Here is a 24,739-nt window from a genome sequence, read left to right on the forward strand (position 1 = left end):
TGTCAACCATAATTACCAGGAGTTTATTTTCTTAGATATCCAACTAAAACTATCATAAAGAGAAGATTAGCATATATTTATAAGTAAATTAACAGGACTCATGTTATTGAACACCTTACATTCCCCAGTAAGGATAAAAAAGTTCTGCATAATATATTAGCAACAAGTAGACCAACTAATTATACTTTAGAGACTTTGAGAAAGAAAGAAAGAAAGAAAGAAAGAAAGAAAGAAAGAAAGTAATTAAAAATCAATTAGTAATAACTTTGGAGAAAGGTAGATTGTAATTTATGATTGATTGTCTTAATTTAGAAATTAGTGAACAACAAAAGAGAAAAATCACCTTAGACCAAAATAGTTTTGTTTGTTATTTTCCATTAAGGAAGCATAACCAGATTTTGCATAATGAAGAAAATGTCTAAGCAAATAGTATTGTAAATCTTATTATTAATCAAGCAAAAATATAAATTATGTAATAATAAGCATATTTATTTATTAATTCAATTGTTAGATTGTTTAAAATAAAAAAATCTTAAAGATCATTAGGCAAAATTTAGATTATATTACATTTCAATTAGAAAATAGTAATAAAAATATTCAGAGATTTCCCAAGAAGAAAGAAATAAAAGAGTTCATTGATATTATATATAGTAAGCCCAAGCAAACATAATCAAATCAATAAAGATAGTTGAGCAATCAAATTAGAAGTTTAAAAAATCCATTGAGTAAAAAAATAATTAACTGAACAAGTAGATAGATTACATGATAAAATAGATATATTATTAGTTTAATGATCAATTCCGAAACTAATAGCAAATATATCCAAACTTTGAAAGAAATTAGTAAATTAGATTAAGAACAGTTGGTTTAATAGATTTTTCATCACAAGTAGCTAGTAGTAATATTCTAATTAGGCAAAACAATTTAATTATCCAATTAATTTTAAATCTAACCAAAAAATTTGATCAAGTTGAGGAGCAGATAACATAAATTAATCAAGTTTTACATAAACATCCTCATCAGCTCCACCATCTTTATAACAAAAAATTAGAAAATTTGACTTTGAGCACAATAATCATAATAGAAGACCTAAGATTAATCATTTTAATATAGAAAATGGGAGGTTGTTATCTGGTTCTCTTTGTTACTTGTCAAGCTCCAATCCCGACATACATCCACGGTCGACACGTGATGTCACCACGTACCTAATTATCTATCATGCGTCACCTCAAGACATGACAAAAAACAAATCAATGATTCAACAACGCATTAACTTTTTCTTTTATATCATTACTGCATCTAACCTTAGCATTTGACTAACACACCCCGACCTGGGATGTCCACTAGAACTCCGAATCGAGTTGTGCTGGTCGACACCTGGAAGGTGACGAAGCCATAAAGTATGATGATGTGGAAAAAATGTGAATAAAATTTAAACCTAAAAGTGCCTAAATACAAGAGTGCATCGTGAGCAAAAATGAATCTATTTCACACGCGACGTCAAAGTATAAGTAAAGTACATAAGAGTGGATTGGAAATCATACCATCGAAGGTAATCTCCAATACCAAGACTTGCCACAAATCCTCGTCGATACGAAAGCTCTACTACTAGACCTGGAGGGATAAAAACAAGAGTAAGTGGTCAGAAAATAAAGCTTTAATAAAGACCTTCTAAACGATATAATCCCTTACCGTAACACCTGTTTAGCTTCCAGAAAATCATACTACGGATAAACATGAAATCAAAAGAATACTAACATTAGATCCGGAAGTATACCACATCACAACATCTCATTAGCAATATAAATAATCAAGTGCTTAATAACCTATACTAGCAATCCAGTCGGAGTCACCTATGATGACCTGTACAACTACAGCCATATCTCATCAATCAATGCTAGCTCATAAGTCGGAGTCACCTATAGTGACCTATACGACTTATCCATATCTCGTCACATATGCTAGCTCATAAGTCGAAGTTACCTCTGGTGATCTGTACGACTTATTCATATCTCGTCACATATGCTAGCTCATAAGTCGAAGTCACCTCTAGTGACATGTACGACTTATCCATATTTCATCACATATGCTAGCTCATAAGTTGGAGTCACCTCTAGTGACTTGTACGACTTAATCTATAGCTCACTAAGTATACCTGCACACGAGTCGGAACCACCTAATGTGGTATGTATGACAGGGCTAGGTGTAAATAAGTACGCTCAAGTGCTACGATCACGTGAAGACTGTGCGAATAATTGCGGGTCACCTACGAGTCAGAACCACCTAAAATGGTCTGTACGATAGGACTGTGCACCTACTTTTGATCAAAGGTGAGCGTAAGGTGCGGGAGGTGGACATCATGTGAAGGATTGTGTCTTGGCCACGGGCGGGAACACTAAAACCGGGGTGCAGGTTTATGAGCTTTCAATGCATCTCAACATAACATGTACGACTCATGGCCAACCCGTATGACAATGTTGAAGTTGCTTAAAACATAATATAATCATGCCATCACTCGATCATTCCAAATAAAATGTAATCATAATTATACATCCCACATTACACAATATATACTCACCTGAACTTATCTATGCAACCCACGTTCACCTTTGTACTTTAAAGCATTCATAATAATTATGTGCAATAATATACTTATGGAAATGCCTGGATGCAATTCAAAACTTAACCATATCGTAGTGCTTCCAAATATATATATATATATATCAATAATGTGGCGTAAAATGCACAATCTATAATGCCTTACTCTCGAATTATTAATTTTCGAGAATTATTATCGGTGACAAGCTCAACTAAACACTAGTTTAACTAACTATCAATACTTACAATTCTTTACTTCGAATTCTCGATCCTTCATACAATGATTTATGACCAACATCCAATCACTAAATCATAAGGTTAAATTTCATATTTTGTACCAATGTCCCTTACCTTGCACAAATTCCCAAACAAGGATATTACCTCAATTACTTAATCTCATTTATGTTATGGCTGCATCTAACATCTCGTTAGACTGCCTAGTACCCTAAATAGGAATCAAGCCAATCGTAGTTCACATTAGTACTTCACGGCATTCACAGTAATTATATGCAATAATCAGTTTATAACCGTTTGAGGAATTATCAAATATATATATACACACACAATAGAAAGGAAAAGACCCACTCACCTGAGGTCCGCGCTATGACTCCTTAGCACTTATATCGAGACATCACGAACCATCGTCGCCTATAAGCAATTATCAAACCACATCTCAGAGTTCATACTGATAAAACACACAATTTACATAAAACAAATCCCTACGTAATTCAATTCGGAAGATCTGTATCACAGATTTCCGGTCCGTTGCTTCCAAAGATCACCATTATACCTCTAGAACAATATCCTAAAGTTCCATTACGATCCAACAGCCGGATCTCCACCAATTGCCAAAACTAAGTGGCGGTTAACCTTTTATTTTATGAACTTACAAATCCAATTCGGGAAGATCCGTATATCGAATTCCCAATCCGTAAGTTCCTATGGTCCTCAAATATTACATACTATAACATACTAAAGTTTGGCGACGATCCAATGGTCGGATCGTCGATTCATATCTTTACCAAGTAACGCATCCTAATGAGTTTAGGTCAAAATGATCAACCTACGATATACAATTGCCAAAAATGAACTCAAGACATCTAATTTAGCCTAAGGATAACATCAACGGTCCCCTGGCCACGCGCCTCTGCTGGTGGCAGTCGGCCGCCCCGACTCTCCGGAAAATCCAACTATTTCCAAAAATTATCAAAATTTGCAAGAATGAAGATCTCAATGAATAGCGTAAACTTTATACATGTGGCCAATTTTGCTCAAACCCGCTGGAACCCTAGAAAATGGTGTGCTTCAATTCAACCTCCATACTCACTCCGACGCCTCGACCATTGCTTGGGCTTTATTCCTCAGGTTGAGGGGAGCCTATGGGTGGTGGTAATTGGTTGGGTTAGCTTCAAATTTTTACGAATTGTCACCATACACCCGCACGGCCCTCATCGATTTTTCCTCTAAAATACCACTAAATTCTTCTAATTTTGGGATGAAAATGGAAGAGAGAGGGTTAGGGTGGTATTTCCAGGTAGTGACTCAACACAATTCATCGGAAATTGGCCAGAAAATGCACTGATTTGCCCTTGATACTCGGCCGGGTCGCACGGGTCAAGGAGGAGACCCGATTTCCCCCTCCTTCTCACCTTCCCTCCTTTCCCTCATTTCCCTCTTTTCCCTTCTCTTTGGTTGGTCAGTTTCCTCTCTTCCTTTCTTACGATTGGGCAGCAGCCCATCTGTCTTCCCTCTCCCGCTCCCCCTTCTTCTTTCTCTTCCTCTTTTTCATTTTTTTTTAAAAATCACTAAATGATAAATAAAATATACATTAGAAAAATATATAAAAATATATAAATAGTGAACAAACCAAAAGTACTTCTCGGGTTTACGGTTCCGTAATGTCGAGTACTTCAGAAAAACGCTAATGGATTAATTCATACACCTCGCTATACGTTGGTCAACAGAAGTCAAGACCCTCGCCTCTAAGGGCATTTTTGTAAAATCACACTTTTAAATTTTGTAAAAACATAAGATTAGGGATGGTCACATTGACTGTCTGCGTACCCTAAGACAGAATCAAGCCATTCAGAGTTCATACTTTATTTAAACCCCAATATTTCTCATATTTCTTCTAGCAGAAAAAAAAAACACATAAAGTTCTAGAATCACTCAATGAAACTCGACTAGCATGATTCACTATATTCCAAACTACATAATGAAACATATACTAACTAGAATTGTTATTTCATCATTCACACATCTCACAATGTTTTCCAACACAATTCCACAATCACAACATATAATCAATTCCATGAACCCAAGTTGCACAATATTAACAGTTAACTATGCTAATTAATCAACAAGATCAAATATTACTTAACTAATTTTTTTTATAATGCCAACCTCTATAAGTTTTACTGTATTTCATTATTGAAATCATATCTAGCATTATAACCCTAAGTTACAACCACAGGTGTATTGAGCAACTTCTATGCACAATAATCTTGGATTCTGAACTAACTCAATGAAATCCAACATGAAATGGGATTCCGAACCAACTCAACGAAATCCAATCAAAGGTAGGGTTTCAGACCACTGAATGGAACTGAATAAGGAAAGCGATTATGGACTACTTAACGAAATCCAACTAGGAAGTTGTTGCCCATCGTGGATTTACCAAGCATAACCATATGCATTGTTTAATAGTGTAAGCAATGATCACCCATCATGGATACCAAGAATGATCATCCCTCGAACATGTATGGTCATCCATCATAGATATACCAAGTGAAACCATATTCTATAGTACTGGATAATGATCACCCATTGCAGATATACCAAGTATGATCACTCATAAAATATGTATGGTATCTCATCGCGGATATACTAAACAAGACATTTTCATAGTCTAATAATATAGGCAATGAACACTCATCACGGATATATCAAGCATGATCACCCATTGAACATGTAAGGTGCCCCGTTGCAAATATACCAAGAAGGACCATATCACATATATACTAAGTATGATCAATCGTAAAATGTGTATGGTCTCTAATTGTGGATATACCAAGCAAAACCATATAGTATAGGTAGTGATCTACCATAGGCATAGTCTTATAGCTTTGTCTGTCGCGAAACAGCCGCCAATTTGGGTCAAGTTTGAGTGGAAAATGAAGTTGGAGAGGCTCTCAATCGATTGGTGGTGGCAGATGGTTTCGTCGTAGTTGAATTTTGTTGGAATCGTCATTGAAATTTATTGTAAGAAACATGTTGAAAACCCAGGTCGCGCGTTAGAACGGGTCAGGTGCAGAACCATGTATCCCAAATGGAACCCCCATCACATAATCTTGGAATTTTATGAATAGGAATCCCAAATTACCCTAAACTTAGATTCGAGCGTTGCATGCTCAAATCTACCCTGAAGTGGAGAAACCTCATTTTGGTTAAGGGCTTTAAGCCTCTTTTCGACTGTCACTGACTAATTGTTGGCCACAGATTAGGTAAAAGTCGATTCTCTTCTTTCCCAGCTTCTAATTGGTATCTTTTGTGCAAAAGCGGTTAAGAAATTATTTTGTTGTGTTAATTTGAAAATTTTTGACAAAAAACCTAGATACTAGCGAATTTCTGGCCGATGAATGACAAGAGGACCACCAAAGAATGAAGGAAAATATTTCATCAACTTTGAGGACATATTCTCTTGCCATTACAATATACCAAACGACAGAAGGTATATTCTGTGAACTTTACGATTGCACGCTCAGTAGATTGGCGCGTGTCGGCTCAGTGCTACCGCATATTAGCTTGGTTCAACACATATTGGCTTCGGCCAGCACGTGGCGGTAGGTGAGCTACTTTAAATTCAATTTTAGATAATTTTCAAGTCCCATTATTGAGCAAACTAAGGGAAATTAGCTTTATTACATTAATTATCATTAGTTGAATTTTCAATATAAAAAAGGACTACCCAAAAGAATATTGTGGACATAATAGGTAGAGCGGCTATGACCCCGTAACATACCAGTGAGTGAGTCTTTTTGTTTTACAAACAATATATTTATATATATTATATGGACGGATCTGTGACATTATATTTTTATGCTAGACTTTATGTAGATTTTAGACCATTAGATTAGTTAATGGTTGAGTTGTAATCTTATTAGTCTAATTTATTTTATAATTTAAACAATTAAATATTGAAAAGAAAATCCTTAATTAGGATTTTATACTCTCTCCTTTTCGTGTTTCAATTAATTCTGACCTCCCTTAATTTCTCATTCCACTCTTTCTTGTTTATATTCCAGTTCTCTCCCTATCGATCCTCCTGCATATTTTTTATTGTCCATTTGTCTTGCTATCTCATTATTTTTGTTTAGAGATGTGCTTCTCATTATTCGATTCTCCTTCCTTTTTCCCCTAATCTTAACGGTCACATGAGTACAATGAGAATTTTATATATAGTTTTCCTTAATAACTGCTGATAACTTTACATTTATTATATTGATTGTGATAATAAACCTGTAACATGACATCTTTATATCAAATATGCTTATAATTACATGTTTGTGCCAGTGTCTTTTATTGTACTGGTTTAGGCGCAGGACGAACCTACTTGTTATTCACATCACACTGTTTACATTGCTTTGGATCCAAAGTAGGTGATAGCTTGTTCCCCCTTATTGTGGTGGTAGAAATCCCATAGGGTGTTGACATACATGTAAGGGAAGCTCTTAACACAACTTCACGTGGTATAGTACTAGAAGGTAAACCTTAACACCTAGCAAGTTCATGTAGTTACTTCCTATGCGTCTGTGTGCCTTCATTAGATAATGAGCATTGATTTTTGTGACAGTGGTTAGAGATATTTTGTAATAGCACCCTATATCATTTGACTCATTTGTATTGCAAGGTACCTTACTACCTATTCTTATATTATTATTTTAAAATTTTGTACACTTGTTTTACAACGAGAGGTTACACATTATAGTTTTCAATAACTTTGTTTTATAGGCCAACTCACCCTTATTTTTCGCTCATCCAGTACCTAGAGATTGAGCTTATTGGAGTACGAATATACTTGAGGAACTAGTTGACTTGAAGTATGTTATCTTCTGCAATAATAATCATCCTTTATGGATAATACTATTTTTTTTTAACTTTTTGCACTATGCTCTAAACTTCATGTTTTGTAATAAGGGTTTCCACCCAATCACGTTGTACGCTCTGATATATTTAGTAAAAGTTTAAATTTATTTGCACTTTTACATGGCAACCATACTTCATGGCTTGGTCACCCTCTAGGCGTTGGCAAACACACCACTGTTCGGATGGACACATGCACTTTCCAGGATGGGATGTGTCATCACCGCCACAACTTCCTGTTTTTAACCCCAATCTTCCAACCACCACTCTCCCACTTTTGAAGAAGAAAAGCTTTCCCAATTACCTCAACCTCCTGGAATTCAAATACCTTATTCGTCCAGGGAGTCCAATTCCTCCAATTTTAGGAGTTGAATTCCTTATTTCATGTGGGCTCCACCACTCTCTTGATTCCTTCAAAATTTAAATGCTTGAATACTTTGTGGTCAAAATCCAACTTTCTATATTTATTCCATTTACAAGTGGGTAAAAACGGCATCAATTTTTCGACTCAATTTAAAACACACTAAAAAATGACATTTTGTTTGTACCATAAACAATTAAAAAAAAAGGATTTTTAGCTACACTCCTGGAACTCGATTTCGATCTACCCTTGCCTTATAAAACTTAAAAGACGCCACTTTACTCTCTGAAACTCAATTTCGATCCCACTTTGCCTCTGAAACACAAAAGTCACCACTTTGCTCTCTGAAACTCAATTTCGATCCCACGTTGGTCTTGAAACTCAAAAGTCGCCACTTTGCTCCCTAAAACTCGATTTCGGTTCTACTTTGCCTTATAAAACTAAAAAGTTTGTCACTTTACTTCTCGAAACTCAATATTTACTCCAATTTGACTTGTTTCTATGTGTTCCATTAATAACTGTTTACTTGTGCATTATTAAGTTCCTCGTTGAAGTGACACAAGTATAAGGTTAATATTTTTAATCATATTATATACCATTATCCCTTCTCCCTCCATCTCCGGCCACCTTAACATTAATTTTGTCATTTCTTACCTTAACAATAATTTTGTTTATACCATATTTAGGGCATCGTATTTAGATCTCGTACAAATACTCGAGGGACTTAAATGTAATTATGTAATAAAGGAAGGGGCAAATATGTAATACGTGAGAAGTCCTTATTCTATAAAAGGACTCCCCACTCTCATAATTAGGGGAGGCCATTTTTGAAGCCTTCTCACCCCTCTCACATCCCCTCTCATATTCAGAGGTTCTCTCCTTCACCTCTCAGATAAATGCAACAATCAGTGTGGACGTAGCCCAAACCTTGGGGTAAACCACGATACATCTTGTGTTATTTACATTTCTTGCAGATTCACGGTTAGATTTACGTTGTTCCAAGACCTTTCCGGTTTTGTGCATCAACATTTGGTGGCATCTGTAGGAATCGACATGAAAAACTATGTCGGTTCTCTTTCATTTTTTCACCTCCGCCGTGAATATGCAAAATCACAAAATCTGCAAAAACCTAACACGGGTTGTACTCTCTCTGCGACCGCACAGACCTGTCGTTGGTCTCAGTTCTGCGCTAACTGCACAGACCTGCCAGTTCTCAATTCCCACCTCTAGCTGTCACAACTCGGCCCTAACTTATCACCGTCCTCTTCGGTCAATCTCCGACCACCACGTGCCCGGCCTTCCTCTCTCTTCTTCTTATTCATTTTCTTCTCCGTCTCTTTCCTCATACGCTGCTCCCACCTATATAGGATCAAAGCTCTCATTTAACATTATAAGGGCTTCCATCCGCTGCTCCCATCCATTGATCACTTGGTTTCCTCATCGAATCAAGCAAAGATCCAGCTGGTAGTTGCTTTCCTGGGACTTGCACTTGCTTCTTTTATAAAAGGCTTGGCTCTATTTATGCTATTTCCATCCACTTGGCCATAACTTTTCTTCGCGAGTATATTTCGTCTCTTCTTGGAAATCCAATGGTTATTGGGCGTGAGATCCAAAGCTCGCTGGACGGACAGCGAGACAATTGGTGTTTTTCTTTTTGGGCTTCAAAGTTACGGCCTTGGGAGGTAGGAGTAGGCCTGGTGGTTGCGCGAAGACGAGGAAGATGGTAAGCGAGCGTGAGGGAGTTGAAGCCGCAGTGGATCTCGACGGAAGTGTCCTCACTAGAATCAACGGCAACCACTGCAGAGCTTGAAGTCAAAGGTTCAGTTCGCCAAGATCTCCAGGCTCAATGTCGTTTTTGCTTCTCCGTTGTTTGCGGTGTCATCGTTGCTAATCAGTGTGAACCAAGCTTCTATTTTTTCGGGTTTGTTATGTGTATTACAGCTACAGCTGTAAAGGCATTCAAATCGGTGCTTCAAGAAATTTTCCTTTCCTTTGATGGGTAATCATTTCTTCCATTCATTTTTCTCGATCCATCTTCATCGCCGCAGCCATAAACGGCCACAACCCATTTCAGAAATCCCGAACCGATCGCATACATCCAGCCAATCGGGTTTGGATTTGTGAGCAATTCGGATGGGGATGCGAAACGACGTCGTGGAGATTGATAGCTTGGAGGAAGAGTTGCTGTCAGAAACTGCAACCGAAAGGCACTGTGTGGATTTGTTCGTAGCTCACGAAGGCCACGTAAATGGAATTGCGATCAACCAAGAAGATGGCTGCATGTTCACTTGCTCCTCGGATGGCTCAGTCAAGATTTGGAGGAAGGTGTTCGGTGAAAGTTCTCACATCCTAAACTCGGTGGGTTTTCACCAGATGGAGAGATAGAAAGAGGCGCAGGAACATGCCGAAAGCAAAAGCAGTGGAAAACAAAAGGAAAAGAAAAAAAGAAAAAGAAAAAGAAGGAGTGATGGGCACGACCAGGCTATCCAAGAAAAGCAAGTGGTTTGCAAACAAAAGATACCTACAAAGCAACATGGGTTGACAGAGAAGGAGCGGGGAGGACAACAGAAAAACACAAACAAAAGCAAGGAATAAACATCCCACCAGAAGGATGTGATTTACTTTCCTTGTTTTTGTATGATGTGATTTATTTTTCTTATCTGTTGGAGACATCAGAGGGTAATAAAAAAAAACGGAAAAGCTCAAAAGAAATGGGCCGGTATGTTGTAGAGGGCGAAGGCCCATAAGCCCAAAATAGCACCAACCAGGTGATCAAAAGTACGCCCAGTACTCCAAAATTATTTAGCAACCTGCTGTTATTACCACCAACCAGGTGATCAAAAGTACGCCCAGTACTCCAAAATTATTCGGCAACCCGCCGCTATTACCACCAACCAGGTGATGAAATGTACAATCCGTACTCTAATATCATTTGGCAACTAGTCATTCATGCCACCAACCAGGTGATGAAATGTACAACCCGTACTCTAATTTGGCAACTAGCCATTCATGCCACCAACCAGGTGATGAAATGTACAATCCGTACTCTAATATCATTTGGCAACTAGCCATTTATGCCACCAACCAGGTGATGAAATGTACAACTTGTACTATAATTTGGCAACTAGCCATTCATGCCACCAACCAGGTGATGAAATGTACAACCTGTACTCTCCTTCATGCCACCAACCAGGTGATCAAAAGTACGCCTAGTACTCCAAATTATACATGAGCATTACTCATGTCATTCATACATAAACATTCATGAGCATCACTCATGATAATCATACATAAACATTCATGAGCATCACTCATGTCAATAAGCTTCAAAAGCTTCATTTAGAGAGCCACAGCTTCAAAAACTTCATTTACAGAGCTCTAGCTTCAAAAGCTTCATTTACAGAGCTCTAGCTTCAAAAGTTTCATTTACAAAAGCTCCAGCTTCGAAAGCTTCATTTACAAAGCTCTAGCTTCAAAGCTTCACTTGCAAAGCTTCACCTACAAAGCTTCAGTGTAGGGTATACAAATACCACCTCTGAACAACCGCCACTTCGGCCCATACATGGGACTCCCTCACCTTCGAAAGGGACTCATTCACATTCAACGCCACAAGCCGAGCCAACCAAGACAACATAACCCACAAGCCGAGCAGCCTCGCAACATGTGATAGTTGAGTATCATTTCGGATTGGACACCGCCTCATATCGAGTATCAATCCTAGACGACATCTAGTTACTTCGGCCCACACATGGACTGAATTTCAAGTCTCCAGCCAAAAGACGCTCTTGACTGAAGACTTAGGGGACTACTGTTTATACCATATTTAGGGCATCGTATTTAGATCTCGTACAAATACTCGAGGGACTTAAATGTAATTATGTAATAAAGGAATGGGCAAATATGTAATAAGTGAGGAGTCCTTATTCTATAAAAGGACTCCCCACTCTCATAATTAGGGGAGGCCATTTCTGAAGCCTTCTCACCCCTCTCACATCCTTTCTTATATTCAGAGGTTTTTTCCCTCACCTCTCAGATAAATACAACAATCAGTGTGGACGTAGCCCAAACCTTGAGGTAAACCACAATACATCTTGTGTTATTTACATTTCTTACAGATTCACGGTCGGATTTACGTTGTTCCAATACTCTTCCGGTTTTGTGCATCAACAAATTTTGTCATTTCTTATGTTCATAATGGAGGTGGCAATTGAAGAGAGAAAATGATTATTTTTGTTCCTTTTTACTATTTATTTAATTTTGGAGGATTAACAGTTACAAAATTTAAATGGCTGAACTTATTTTAAAATAGAAACAAGACAATATAAAGTGAATTTTAAGTTTTAAGGAATAAAGTGACGGATTTTGAGTTATAGGGAGCATAATCGAATTAAAATCGAGTTTCCAAAAAATAAAATAACGACGTTTGAGTTCCAATAAAACAGCGAATGTTGGTTTAAAATTATTTTTTTGATGAAGAAACTTATTAGACTTTTGAGTTTCAAATGATAAGTGAAATTAAAATCAAGTTTTACAAAGTGCAGTTAAAAATAAGGAAAACTAATGAAAATAACTTGAAAATTTTGAGTTTTAATGATAAGAATAAAATAAAGAGTAAAATAAATAGTACCATAATTGATTTTTTAGCGTAAAAATATAATTTTTCGTTAAAATAAACAGTACCATCAACGTTTCGTTAAAGGTCCTTCAAAATAATTGTTAAGCTTTAGAAAAAAATAAAATGACATTAGGTGGCGCTCATTCTGCGTTCATAACCACTCTTTTGTCCCTTGCAAATAAATAGCTTTGTCTACAAACCGAAAGTACCCACACGAAGGAAAACTCAAACCAAACAGATCTCTCTCTTCCAGTTCTCAACTCAATCATTCTTCCGCCTGTCTCTCAGAGGCGACGAAGCAACCACGAGAAGAGCTGAAGACGTACATAACAATGGCCCCGATTCCGCCCGATAACGGCGTCGAAGGCGACGACGAGATAGAGGAAGAGGGCGAGGAGGAAGAAGAAGAGGAAGAGGAGGAAGAAGAAGAAGAAGAAGAAGAAGAGGAAGAGGAGCCGAGGCTCAAGTACCAGCGAATGGGAGGCAGCATTCCCACACTGTTAACGAGCGATGTGGCGTCGTGCATAGCCGTCGCAGAACGAATGATCGCGCTCGGGACTCACGGCGGCACCGTTCATATTCTCGATTTTCTCGGGAATCAGGTGAGGAACCGAGCTTGAATTCAATTCAATTTTGCATGTTTTGAATCGATAGTGGTTGGGATCATTGCATTGACGGGTATGTTAGTGCGATTCGGGGGAATTGAGTAGGATGTAAAATTGAAGTTGAGCTGATTGGATCTGGTTTTTCTCGGTAATTTTTAAATTTTTACAGTTTTACCGGAGAATTGAATGTAAGGGTTTTAAACCAAGTGGCATTTAGTTTGGGATGGTCAATCGGGTTTTTGCAATTAGCTCAATTGGGAATATAAAAAGAAAGCTACTTTAGTTAAATTTCATTTGGTTAATTATATGCAGGAGTTATAGAGTTGTTTCCTATGATTTTTCTGTACTTTTAAGTCTTTGGTCCAATCATGAATCAGAATATGAAAGCCTATTCTTAAGTTTTGTATTCAAACGTTGGCGTGCGAATTGAATTTTCAGCTATGGTGAACTTATACTCAGAGAACCGAGTGCAATGGTGTTCTAGGATTCATATAGCCAACCCCACTTAGTGGGAAAAGGCTTTGTTGTTGTTGTTGGTGAACTTATACTTGTAGGGTGATTTAACTCTACTTGTCCGAAAATCAGTCACTCAAAACATTTATTGTTTGATGGGTAAATTACCTATGCAATAGGTTACAGAATGCAAAGTTTAACCTTGACAAGCATTGTAGGTAGTTTGCAATGTCTGTACATTGTTTGCAAAGATGATTTCTTTGGGATATCTGTAGGTAGTTTTTGAACTCACAGTTCTTATATTCTGCCGTCAGTACTAAATTTCTTGGTACGCGTGTTAATACTCTATATCAAGTTATGGTTGATCGACTGTTGCATTTTGCACCTGATTTATCATTGAAGGCAATATGCCAATATTATGTACTCGATTGCTTCTTTACAGGTTAAGGAATTCCCTGCTCATACTGCTGCAGTGAATGATCTTAGCTTCGACATAGAAGGTGAATTTATAGGAAGCTGTTCAGATGATGGGTCTGTTGTAATAAGCAGTCTTTTCACTGATGAGAAAATGAGGTTTGAGTATCATCGCCCAATGAAGGCTATTGCCCTGGATCCAGATTATGTAAAAAAATCATCTAGAAGATTTGTAGCTGGTGGTTTAGCTGGTCATTTATATTTTAATACAAAAAGATGGCTGGGCTTTAAAGATCAGGTTTGTACTAAATTATACTCAAAGCATGGTAAAAGGATTTCCGAGCACGTTTTCTAATTTCTCAAGGCAATGTAGGTTTTGCACTCTGGTGAAGGTCCTATACATGCAGTGAAGTGGAGAACGAGTCTCATTGCTTGGGCTAATGATGCAGGTGTGAAAGTGTACAATACTGCAAATGATCAACGTATAACATTCATTGAAAGGCCACGAGGAAGCCCACGTCCTGAGCTTTTGCTTCCTCACTTATTTTGGCAGGTTAGTGAAGGAGTATCATGCTCACAGTATTTACATGCACACGTAACTACTTTATAAGTTTTGATGCGGTGCATGTTAGTGCAACTTGTGTAAAGTGCTTGTATTGGGTGATTCTGTAGTGCATTTTGAACTTTAAAGTTGTACAGTTTTGGGGATTTATGTCTAGTTAAGTAGAATGAAATAGCGTTGAGATTTGAAAAGTAAAGGAGGGACATTGTGGCAGATTGCTGGAGTTCTGGGGAAGCAGGTAATCTTGGGATTTTAATGCCTGTTTCAAGGGTAATTGAGGGATAAAGTAGCTTGAAATCGAAATGAGTGATTCATGCCGCTGGCTGCCCATCTCTTTCAAGCCCAAGGCAATCAAGCAAAAGGCCTCTCCGCTACTTGTCAAAATGGACTTATAACTCTAGGACTAATGGTTCAATCTCAAAACTAGATTAACCCTGGGGTCCTTAATAAATCAGCTTCATGATATATAAGACTTTTAATACGAAAAATACCAGCTAAACTTCCTTTCCTATTGCACAACCTTTTCTTCTTCATCCTTCAAATAAAGTACTTGTGTCGTTTCATTAATGCTCACTGCACTTCATCATATTCAGGATGACTCATTGTTGGTCATTGGCTGGGGAACATCAATCAAAATCACATCGATAAAAACAAATCAGTCTAGAGCCACCAATGGGACATATAACCATGTCCCATTGTCTGGTATGAACCAAGTGGATATTGTGGCATCCTTTCAGACCAGCTATTTCATTTCTGGGATTGCCCCTTTTGGTGATACTTTGGTCGTTCTAGCCTATATCCCTGTTGAAGAAGATGGGGAGAAGGAATTTAGTAGCTCTGCTCCATCACGACAGGTACTTTTTTCCCCTTTGTTCTGTATGATATGTATTTTATTTTTTTTTAGAACTTTTCTAATTTACAAATGCAGGCCCCTTCTTTGTTTTTCCTTGGGGTCAAACGTTGTAAATTGCTGAAAGTGATTTCTCCTTGAAGGTGTTCATTAAACATTTTTGAAATATGCAACCTTACTTTTTGTATAACATTTAGAATATTTGCATTTATTTGAATTTTTTTCTTTTTTTTTTGGAATGAGTTAGATGCTTCTACATGTCAATTGTGAGTGGTGAAGCATTGTTTAATTTGGCAGAATAATTTGTCAGTGCAACGTTTTCATTTTACTCTTTTATTTTTTAATGGTTTATTTACCTTTTGTTATTATCAAGATTTTCCTTCCTCACATAATTCTGTTTCCATTATTAACTGTAAAGTAAGTTGGAAGTTACCCACTTTTCATCTTCTATTGTAGGTCCTGCTATGACTGTTTCCCTGTTATTGTATCTAACTCTTATAATATATTTGAAGCAGGGAAATGCACAGAGACCAGAAGTACGTATTGTAACATGGAATAATGATGAACTTTCAACAGATGCCTTACCTGTACATGGCTTTGAGCATTACAAGGCAAATGACTATTCCCTTGCACATGCTCCTTTCTCAGGTTAACATACTTTGTTTTTGAATGTCATCGTCGAATAATAGCAGAATAATTTACATTTATATAGCTGTAAAACCCTTTAGTTTGAATCTAGGTAGCAGCTATGCTGGTGGCCAGTGGGCCGAAGGTGATGAACCTCTGTACTATATTGTTTCCCCAAAGGATGTAGTCATTGCAAAACCGAGGTCAGTACTCTCTTTCTATTTGTGCTTCTCTAGAGTTATGATATATAAGCATTTTTGTAATACATACAGTAATTATCTCTATCCACTTTTGAGTTTCATAGAGAAGAATCGATCTCCTTGTCCTAGTAAAACTTTGGTGCTTGTGGCCCGGAATGATCTTGTTTCATTGTCTCATCCATGGTTTAAGAACACAATTATCACAAAAAAAAAAAAGACAGATGATTTTCCAGACTTTCAGAAACCCAGATATAGACATTACAGTTAGGGATATCCAGAACAATTCTAGAAGAGATATGGTACTTCCACACTGTCAATCCCAGCCTCTGCTGACATCTTGGGTTTAAAGGAAGTTAAAAAAAAAAAAAAAAAAAAAAAAAAGTTTGGGGTGGGGGCCAAACACTAAAGGTGCACACAACCACCTCCAATTATCTTCTGAAAATTAGAATCTGAAGGTCAGCCTAAGACTTGCTAAAACCACTGGTCCCATACTTGAAAGGGCAAAGGATATCAATCTAACAATATGCATTTAATTATTTTTTGAAGAAAAACAAGTAGTAAACTTATGAGTTGCTTCATAAGACTTATCCTTCTATTTTATTTTTTGGTAAACTTTTAAATTTAGTACATTTCTTACCATGCTTTTATATTTTGTACATCGCCCCTCTAATGGTTGCCTTCTTATGTTGACACATGAGTTAGGGATTCTTTCCTGCGGAGTGATTGCATTGGTTTATGTCCTTGAGTTTGATTTGATAAGGATGAGGAGTACTTAAGCGGAGGATAATACGTTGAATCTTATGCAATCATAAAATCTTCGTAGATTTAGATATATTTTAATCTGGTCTTGCTAATGTGATAAGAATCGAATGCATATATCCTTTTCAGAGATGCGGAAGATCATATTGCTTGGCTTCTTCAACATGGTTGGCATGAAAAAGCTTTGGCTGCAGTTGAAGCGGGCCAGGGACGGAGTGAACTTCTTGATGAGGTATTAACATTTCATTCTCGTTTTCATATCACAATAGAGAAAAATGGTAGTGTGTCTGTGCTATGTTGTGCGTTATAGGAGCTCTTTTCAAATTAGTTTCTAAGTGCCATAATTAAGGACAGAGGCAGGTACGGCCCACTGGGGGTTAGCTGCCCCCTCACATTTTTTTCCAATTGTTTGGAGAAATAAATCTTCATGGCCCACTGGGGGTAGCTGCCTCCACTCACATTTGTTCACATTGTCAAAATCACATAAAGGAGACAGCTATCACACATTACCCACAACACTCCCTTTTATTCACACCTATTATAAATACAATGCCTTTCGAGTTATGCAGTTTTATTTCTCAAATTTGATTTTGACAAAATCATAGTTTAGCGAGTTTGTGTCTTGAGGAATTAGAGGAAAAAAGAGGCATCAAATGTGCCTATTGTAATGTGTCATACTGGAATATCTATTTATGGACCAAACTATGTAACAGATTTTGTGCCTATTGTACTGTAACAAGTGAATTGTAGTGACCACGTGATGTGATTACTGGTTTGTGGCCCTTATTGCATTCCTCTTTTTTCTTATGTTTTTTCAATTTTGGTCAATAGTTTTACTTAAAATTGTTCAAAGTCCACCAGAATTTTTTTTTCTGGTTCTATCCCTGGCCATACTTCTGTTGACATAATTACCATGTTGACAAGTTTCTCAGCTGCACACTTTTTAGCCTTCTGGCTAAAATTGTGGATTACCACTTTTTCTTAGCTTTAAAGTTGAACCCACTTAAGTTAGTTGGATCATATATAATTGTGGATCATTTAGATTCTTATGCTCCTTGGTCTTGTGTGATTATTAACATTTAGGGAAATGATAAACGACATAGATATAAGAAAAGAAAAACTGCAGAGAAGCTTTCTAAGATTGATGTACCTCTGATTCATATAACAGCCAAAGTTTCAGTTTTTTCCCATCCAAAAGTAATATATTGAACAAAGTTCTTGGAGCGACTTTAACCATGATAAACATTTCTCGATTTTCACACAAGACTATTGTCAAATATTTTGTAACTGTAAAACTATTATCAAATATTTGGATTTTTCTTAAATGGCTATTTAGTTGGTGTTGCATGTGCACAGCTTAAGAAATTTATTTTGTGGCTTTGTTATGTAATACCTGAGCTTATTCCCTTGTACTTACACTGTTAAATTCCCTGCAGGTTCAGTTAATTGCACAGTTTAAAAGATTTAGTTAATTGCACGGTTTGCGTAATTTTTCTTTCCTTTCTCTAGGTTGGTTCTAGATACCTTGATCATTTGATTGTGGAAAGAAAATATGCTGAAGCCGCATCTTTATGCCCTAAATTGTTGCGAGGATCTGCTTCAGCATGGGAAAGGTAGTAACTACCCTTTTTTGTGACCCATTTTTTACAATCTTCCCAGTAAATAATTGGAAATTCTGGCATGCAATTCTTCCAAATAACTTGGAGCGGACTGTGCTTCACAGATGGGTTTTCCACTTTGCTCATTTGCGTCAGCTTCCCGTGTTAGTCCCATATATTCCAACAGAAAACCCAAGACTGCGTGATACTGCTTATGAGGTTTGTAAGGACAGCATTTTTCATTGCAGTTGAACTGCTAATTTTTTTACAATCTTTGAGTTGACAAATAGGGAAAGCTTGATATCTTGGTTTTATTTATCAAAATTTTTGTTGTGTGCTGTAAGGTTGCTCTTGTAGCTCTCGCTACAAATCCGTCTTTTCATAAGGAGCTTGTGTCAACTGTTAAATCTTGGCCACCCGTGATCTACTCTTCACTGCCTGTTATCTCAGCTATAGAACCTCAGCTTAATACATCGTCCATGACAGATGCCCTTAAGGAGGTCAGTCAGGAATAATTTATTTGGAATATGAATTTTTAAATTATGATAATTATTATTTTTTGACATCCACTCTCTTTTTCAGGCACTAGCAGTGTTGTATGAGATTGATGGGCAATATGAGAAAGCATTCGCACTATATGCTGATGTAGGTGTTCTTGATGCATATTCATGTGCAACACCTTTATTCACAATGCACAGCTACAATTTGAAGTGATTAAATAATATTTAACATCTTCATAAGGTTGTTTGCGAATTGAGCTGTTGCATCAATTACTATGTTTTGATATTAACTTCAAATTTCTTTTGTTCTTTCTGGATTTCCAGCTTTTGAAGCCAGACATATTTTCCTTCATTGAAAAGCACAATCTGTATGATTCGATTCGGGAAAAGGTATTGGTAAATATGTTCAATTTATATGTTGTAAGTTGGAATTTATGGTTTCTCTTTTTACTGCCATCCATTGAAACGTTTAGGTTTCCAAAAATGATAATGGTCTTTTTGTGATTTTCCCGAGTAGGTAACTTTCACAATTTCACCAAAAATTTGGTTCTGATATCAAATATTATCAATAATGGCGTTATCATTCTCTTTCTAAAATTGAAAACATGCAATATTACCTACATAGTCTTATATTAGGGGTTGGGGATGTTTGTAATTAAAAAAGAGAAGAATACTTTTCAATTATGCGGCTATTTTATTTTACTATGTAATTTTATGTGCTTGGTTGTCACCTCTGCGTTTGCAGGTTGTCCAATTAATGATGCTAGATTGCAAGCTTGCAGTTCCTTTGTTGATCCAAAACAAGGATTTAATAACTCCATCTGAAGTTGTCAACCAACTTCTGAATGCAAGTGATAAGTGTGATTCCAGATATTTCTTGCATGCATACTTGCATTCACTATTTGAAGCAGACCCTCATTCTGGAAAAGAATTTCACGATATGCAGGTATTGTGGAAAGCTGAAATAATTTAGCTGCCCATGAAATTATACTGGCTTCTGTTCTTTCAAATTCTCATTGTATGCACTATGAAGCTACTTATACTTAATTAATCATTGCATTAACTCTCAACTTCCTGCAAAATATAGTTGAATTTTTCTGGATATGAGTTGATATGTCTCTTAATGTTCTATATATCTTATCAAGATAAGTGCAAAATCGATTTTGGGGTAGACAAATCTAATCAACTAGGTTCATGGGAGCTTTTGGGTTAGCGTTTCAGGTGGTTATTATATTAAACAATTTTCTTTTCTAATTTAGCTAAATGCATGGTACCATGATAGTTGCCTTGTCATTTCCCGTTGTAGAGAAGGTTGTCATTCTCATGTAATTTGGGTACTATGAGTTGTATCCTAATACATCTGGATGTGTTCGGGGTGATTATATTTTCCAATCACTTGTACATGGACTAACTTGACACTGTATGACTGTTTGGTATTTCCAAGTTTAAGGAAAGAACTGGTTTTGCCTTGTAGAATTAGACCTTCATATTGCTGGTTTTCATGGTTTTGGTATGTGGGAAAGATTGAAACTGAAATTGTAGGTCTTTGTTATTGGTTATAATATGTATTTAGTACCATATAATTGTTATAATAGTTTCCATTTACAAAGCGTTCTTAAGGTATCTATTTCTTTATTTCTCTTTTATTCTATTACTTTTCGTGCAAGAGCTTGTATTTGGTGTTCGAAAGATGTTGTGCCAGTGGTGAAATTGTATCTATATCATGTGTGCATGCCGTTGAACTCTTGTGGTGTCATTTGTTTACTGTGGTAGGTAGAGCTTTATGCAGAATATGATCCAAAGATGCTACTTCCTTTTCTTCGCAGTAGTCAACATTATACCCTGGAGAAGGTTTGATCCAGTTCATAAATGATCAGTTTTGATGAACTTTAAATGCTCTTCAATGCATTGACACCTGATAATATATATCAGGCATATGAAATTTGTGTCGGAAGAGATCTTTTAAAGGAGCAAGTCTTCATTCTTGGAAGAATGGGAAATACTAAACAAGCCCTTGCTGTAATCATAAATAAACTTGGGGATATTGAAGAGGTACCTATTATTTCATTATATATCTTCAGTTGTTCCTTTGGAGTTATTTTTTATCTCTTCACACATTGAACTATGGTGATAACAAGACGCGTTATGGTTGTGCACAGGCTGTAGAATTTGTAAATATGCAACATGATGATGAACTCTGGGAAGAGTTAATCCAGCAGTGTCTTCATAAACCTGAAATGGTATTTATTCTGGCCAGCCTGCAGATTTGGTATTTATGCAAAATGCATTAGTTGGCTATATCTACAAGTCCTCTTCTGTATACTATCCTCTAATTTTTCTTCTACTAATTTACAGGTAGGTGTGTTGTTGGAGCACACAGTTGGAAACCTAGATCCTCTTTATATTGTGAATATGGTTCCCAACGGATTGGAGATTCCTAGGTCAGTTTGATCAGAATATTGTGGTGGTGTATTCTTGTATTCCATCTCTATCAATTAATGGAATTCTTCCCTTTTTCTGGAATTCCTAGCATGGTATTTTAAGCATGAAAGTCATTGGATTCTTCATATGTTGTTATTGGGCCTTATAAATTTTGATCATCTTGGAGATTCCATCGACTGATATGGTTGTAAATTATTGATTATGTAAATATGTAGTAATGTTTCTTCTTGTGTTAAAACCCTGACCTATGTGGAAAGTAACACCTCTTCGTGTCTAGATTTCCTGTAGGTACAAGCATACATGCCTTGACTTTAATTAATTAGCTAATTACTTTCTATTAAGTTAGATAACTAGAAAACCACAGACAGAGACATGGGTCCTTTTCTTCTATTGACACTCCTTGACTTTGTATGTGATTTGTATATCACAAGTTAGAGGGCTATCATATTTTCTTTGTATTTTGGTAGTGATGGTATATATTTAGAATTGTTCCAATTGTGCCAAGACAAGTAGAGATAATGGATAAACATAGAGGTAACAATTGCTCGTGTAGTGATTTGATTCTTGAATGAGGTGATAAGGACTTAGATTATGGAATAGCAAATATGAACAACTAAGATGGTTTAAAAATTATGTTATAAGTTTCTGGTTCTACAACCTTATGCTAAGAAGCCAACGTATTAGTTAGGTTTAGAATTTAGTATTGTTAAGCTTTATGGAGATGTAAGGTGTGATAGTGGGTTCTATTTTCTGTTGGGCCAAGTTAAGCGCGGCCACTGCATCTTCCAAATTGATGTTGCAAGCATTAGGTGCAACTGTGTACATACATATACATGCAGAACTTGGATATTTTTCAGTTGTATGTAAACATGAAGTTTAGGAATATTCTTCAATAAATATCTGTATTAACCTTCTGTAAATTTAAATGTTCAGGCTTAGGGATCGGCTAGTCAAAATCATCACCAATTACAGGACCGAAACATCTCTAAGAAATGGGTGCAATGATATTCTTAAGGTATGTCTGTTTTCCATTTTTTACCTTTGATTTGAATAAAAGAGCACCGTGCCAAAATCATGAGAGTTGGTGCAACTTGGAAACAGGCTGATATCGTCAACCTCTTGGTCAAATACTACAAAGAGGCAACACATGGAATTTACTTGAGCAATGAAGAAGATGAGGCACGGTCAAAGAGAAATGATAGTAGGGCTTCTCAGGTGATTGAGAAATCGGTAGGTGTGAGAAGTATGGAGGTTAAATCAAAACCTAGGGGCGGTGCAAGGTGTTGCATGTGTTTCGATCCTTTTTCTATTCAAAATGTTAATGTCATTGTTTTCTTTTGCTGTCATGCTTATCATGTGACTTGTCTTATGGATTCCACCTATACGAGTGAAATGAAAGCCAGTGTGGCCAATCCTAATGAGAAAGTAGACGATTATGGGTATGGTGATAGTGATGGTGACGATGATGGTGATGATGATGATGACACCCAATCGGGTGGCTCTCGCATGCGTTGTATCTTATGTACTACTGCTGCTAGTGGGGTGAAGTGATGCATGCGCTTGATGTGAATGTTTGCAGGCTAATTATTCTTTTGGTTCAGTTTTTCGTGTGCTCGCGCAAGTGTGAGGCTTTTATTTATTCTTTTGTTGTGCTCACGGTGGTCCGTTCGTGTATCATAGTTGAATACATATTCTGGAAAGTGGCTTTTATTCTTTGGCTAGCTTTTGAGGATTGATGCCAACCGGGCGAGTTTCTGTAGTGCAAGTATTGCAGGTTTGTTGAGTTGATATGTACCTACATTGCGATTGATAGAGGTTGTTAGAGGCTGACAGAGTTTTCGGGAAGTGGAGGTTGACGGAGAAGCAATTTTATGTTTTGTTTGTTGTCATAATTTTGAATTTCTCCTCATTCAATATTACGATTCTCAACATTTTATTGAGTTGATTAGTGATCTTTGTTTGTCTTCTGTTTTATATGATTGGGCAAAAACGCTCAGTATGATTGTGCCAAAGAATACTTATAAATTTGTCACCAATTTGATTACGCTATTTCTTGTCGGTTTGGTTTCAACCAAATTCACAGGTTATCTAAATTAAGGGCTGGTTTGGCATTGCGGAAATTATTTTAAAAGCAGTTTTCTTAAAAAGCTGAGGCTAATTTGATTTATTTTCAGCAAATTTTGGTAGTTTTGTTCTATCGTTACAAAGAAAGATATGGTTTTCTTTAAATATTAAGTTCGAAGTGGTTCTTTTTCCTCCCCTTTCGGCGAGAGTTTTTACGGACGGAGTCGTTTCGTTACGCATCACATCTTCAGGTTGAACTTTTGTTCTTACAACTTTTTGAAGCAGATATTTAACAATGCAGAGGATGAGACACCTTTAAAACGAATGAGGGTAAGAAAATAAGGCATATGAGAAGTAAATGGTGAATTGCTCAAGTGGTTAAGGCTTTCCTTCAATCCATTGCATTTTGAGTTCAAACCTCTCCCTTCCTCTCAACGTATATTAGTGCTGATTATCGCTTATGCTCAAAAAAGGAAAGAAAAAAAAAATGGCATGAGAATAGGCAGAGTAAAAAACCAAAAGAAAACGAAAATGTTTAGTTTTTCTAGAAGCAGACAAGCAAGTGCCATGATCATAAATTACATATGAAGAGAACAATGTTTTTAGTCAAAGCACGAAACAATAACCTTAAATGCAAGGTTACTTGCTCTTCAAGCGTCACGATTGCCCCATCTTGATCATTGAAATTTCAATGGTCCCCAAATCTAAAATTAGAGGAAACTGGCTTAATTGAAGGAAAAAACACACAAGATATTTTTATAGTAGAAGGATCCTATCCTCTAATCGTTTTGCTTGGCACCCTGAAGCCGACTCATCACATCTCGAGGTTGGACTTTTGTTCTTACAACTATCTTTTTGAAGTAGACGGTTAACAGCATAGAGGACAAGACACCTTTAAAATGAATGTGGGTAAGAAAATGAGGCATATGAGAAGCAAGTGGTGAATTGT

The 24,739-nt window shown here is 36.7% G+C and overlaps 1 protein-coding gene across 2 annotated transcripts; it reads left to right on the forward strand.

The window, feature by feature from the left end:
* The first annotated feature begins 12,863 nt into the window (after positions 1–12,863).
* On the forward strand, positions 12,864–23,680 carry LOC103448026 (vacuolar protein sorting-associated protein 41 homolog). Of its 2 annotated transcripts, none has more exons than XM_008387259.4 (19): positions 12,864–13,318; positions 14,217–14,486; positions 14,562–14,741; positions 15,344–15,604; positions 16,116–16,248; positions 16,340–16,430; positions 17,316–17,418; positions 18,696–18,799; positions 18,910–19,003; positions 19,129–19,284; positions 19,367–19,429; positions 19,609–19,674; positions 20,030–20,230; positions 21,058–21,135; positions 21,217–21,336; positions 21,444–21,524; positions 21,640–21,725; positions 22,660–22,741; positions 22,828–23,680. In XM_008387259.4, the coding sequence occupies exons 1-19, from the start codon at positions 13,049–13,051 to the stop codon at positions 23,275–23,277; spliced, it is 2,889 nt and encodes a 962-aa protein (XP_008385481.1). In that variant the 5' UTR covers positions 12,864–13,048; the 3' UTR covers positions 23,278–23,680. The 2 variants fall into 2 exon arrangements, with proteins under 2 accessions (XP_008385481.1, XP_008385480.1); XM_008387258.4 differs by having other exon boundaries at positions 12,880–13,318; positions 16,113–16,248.
* The last annotated feature ends 1,059 nt before the right edge of the window (positions 23,681–24,739 follow it).

The sequence above is a fragment of the Malus domestica genome, chromosome 11 (assembly GCF_042453785.1).
Source record: "Malus domestica chromosome 11, GDT2T_hap1".
In the NCBI taxonomy this organism is placed as follows: Eukaryota; Viridiplantae; Streptophyta; class Magnoliopsida; order Rosales; family Rosaceae; genus Malus; species Malus domestica.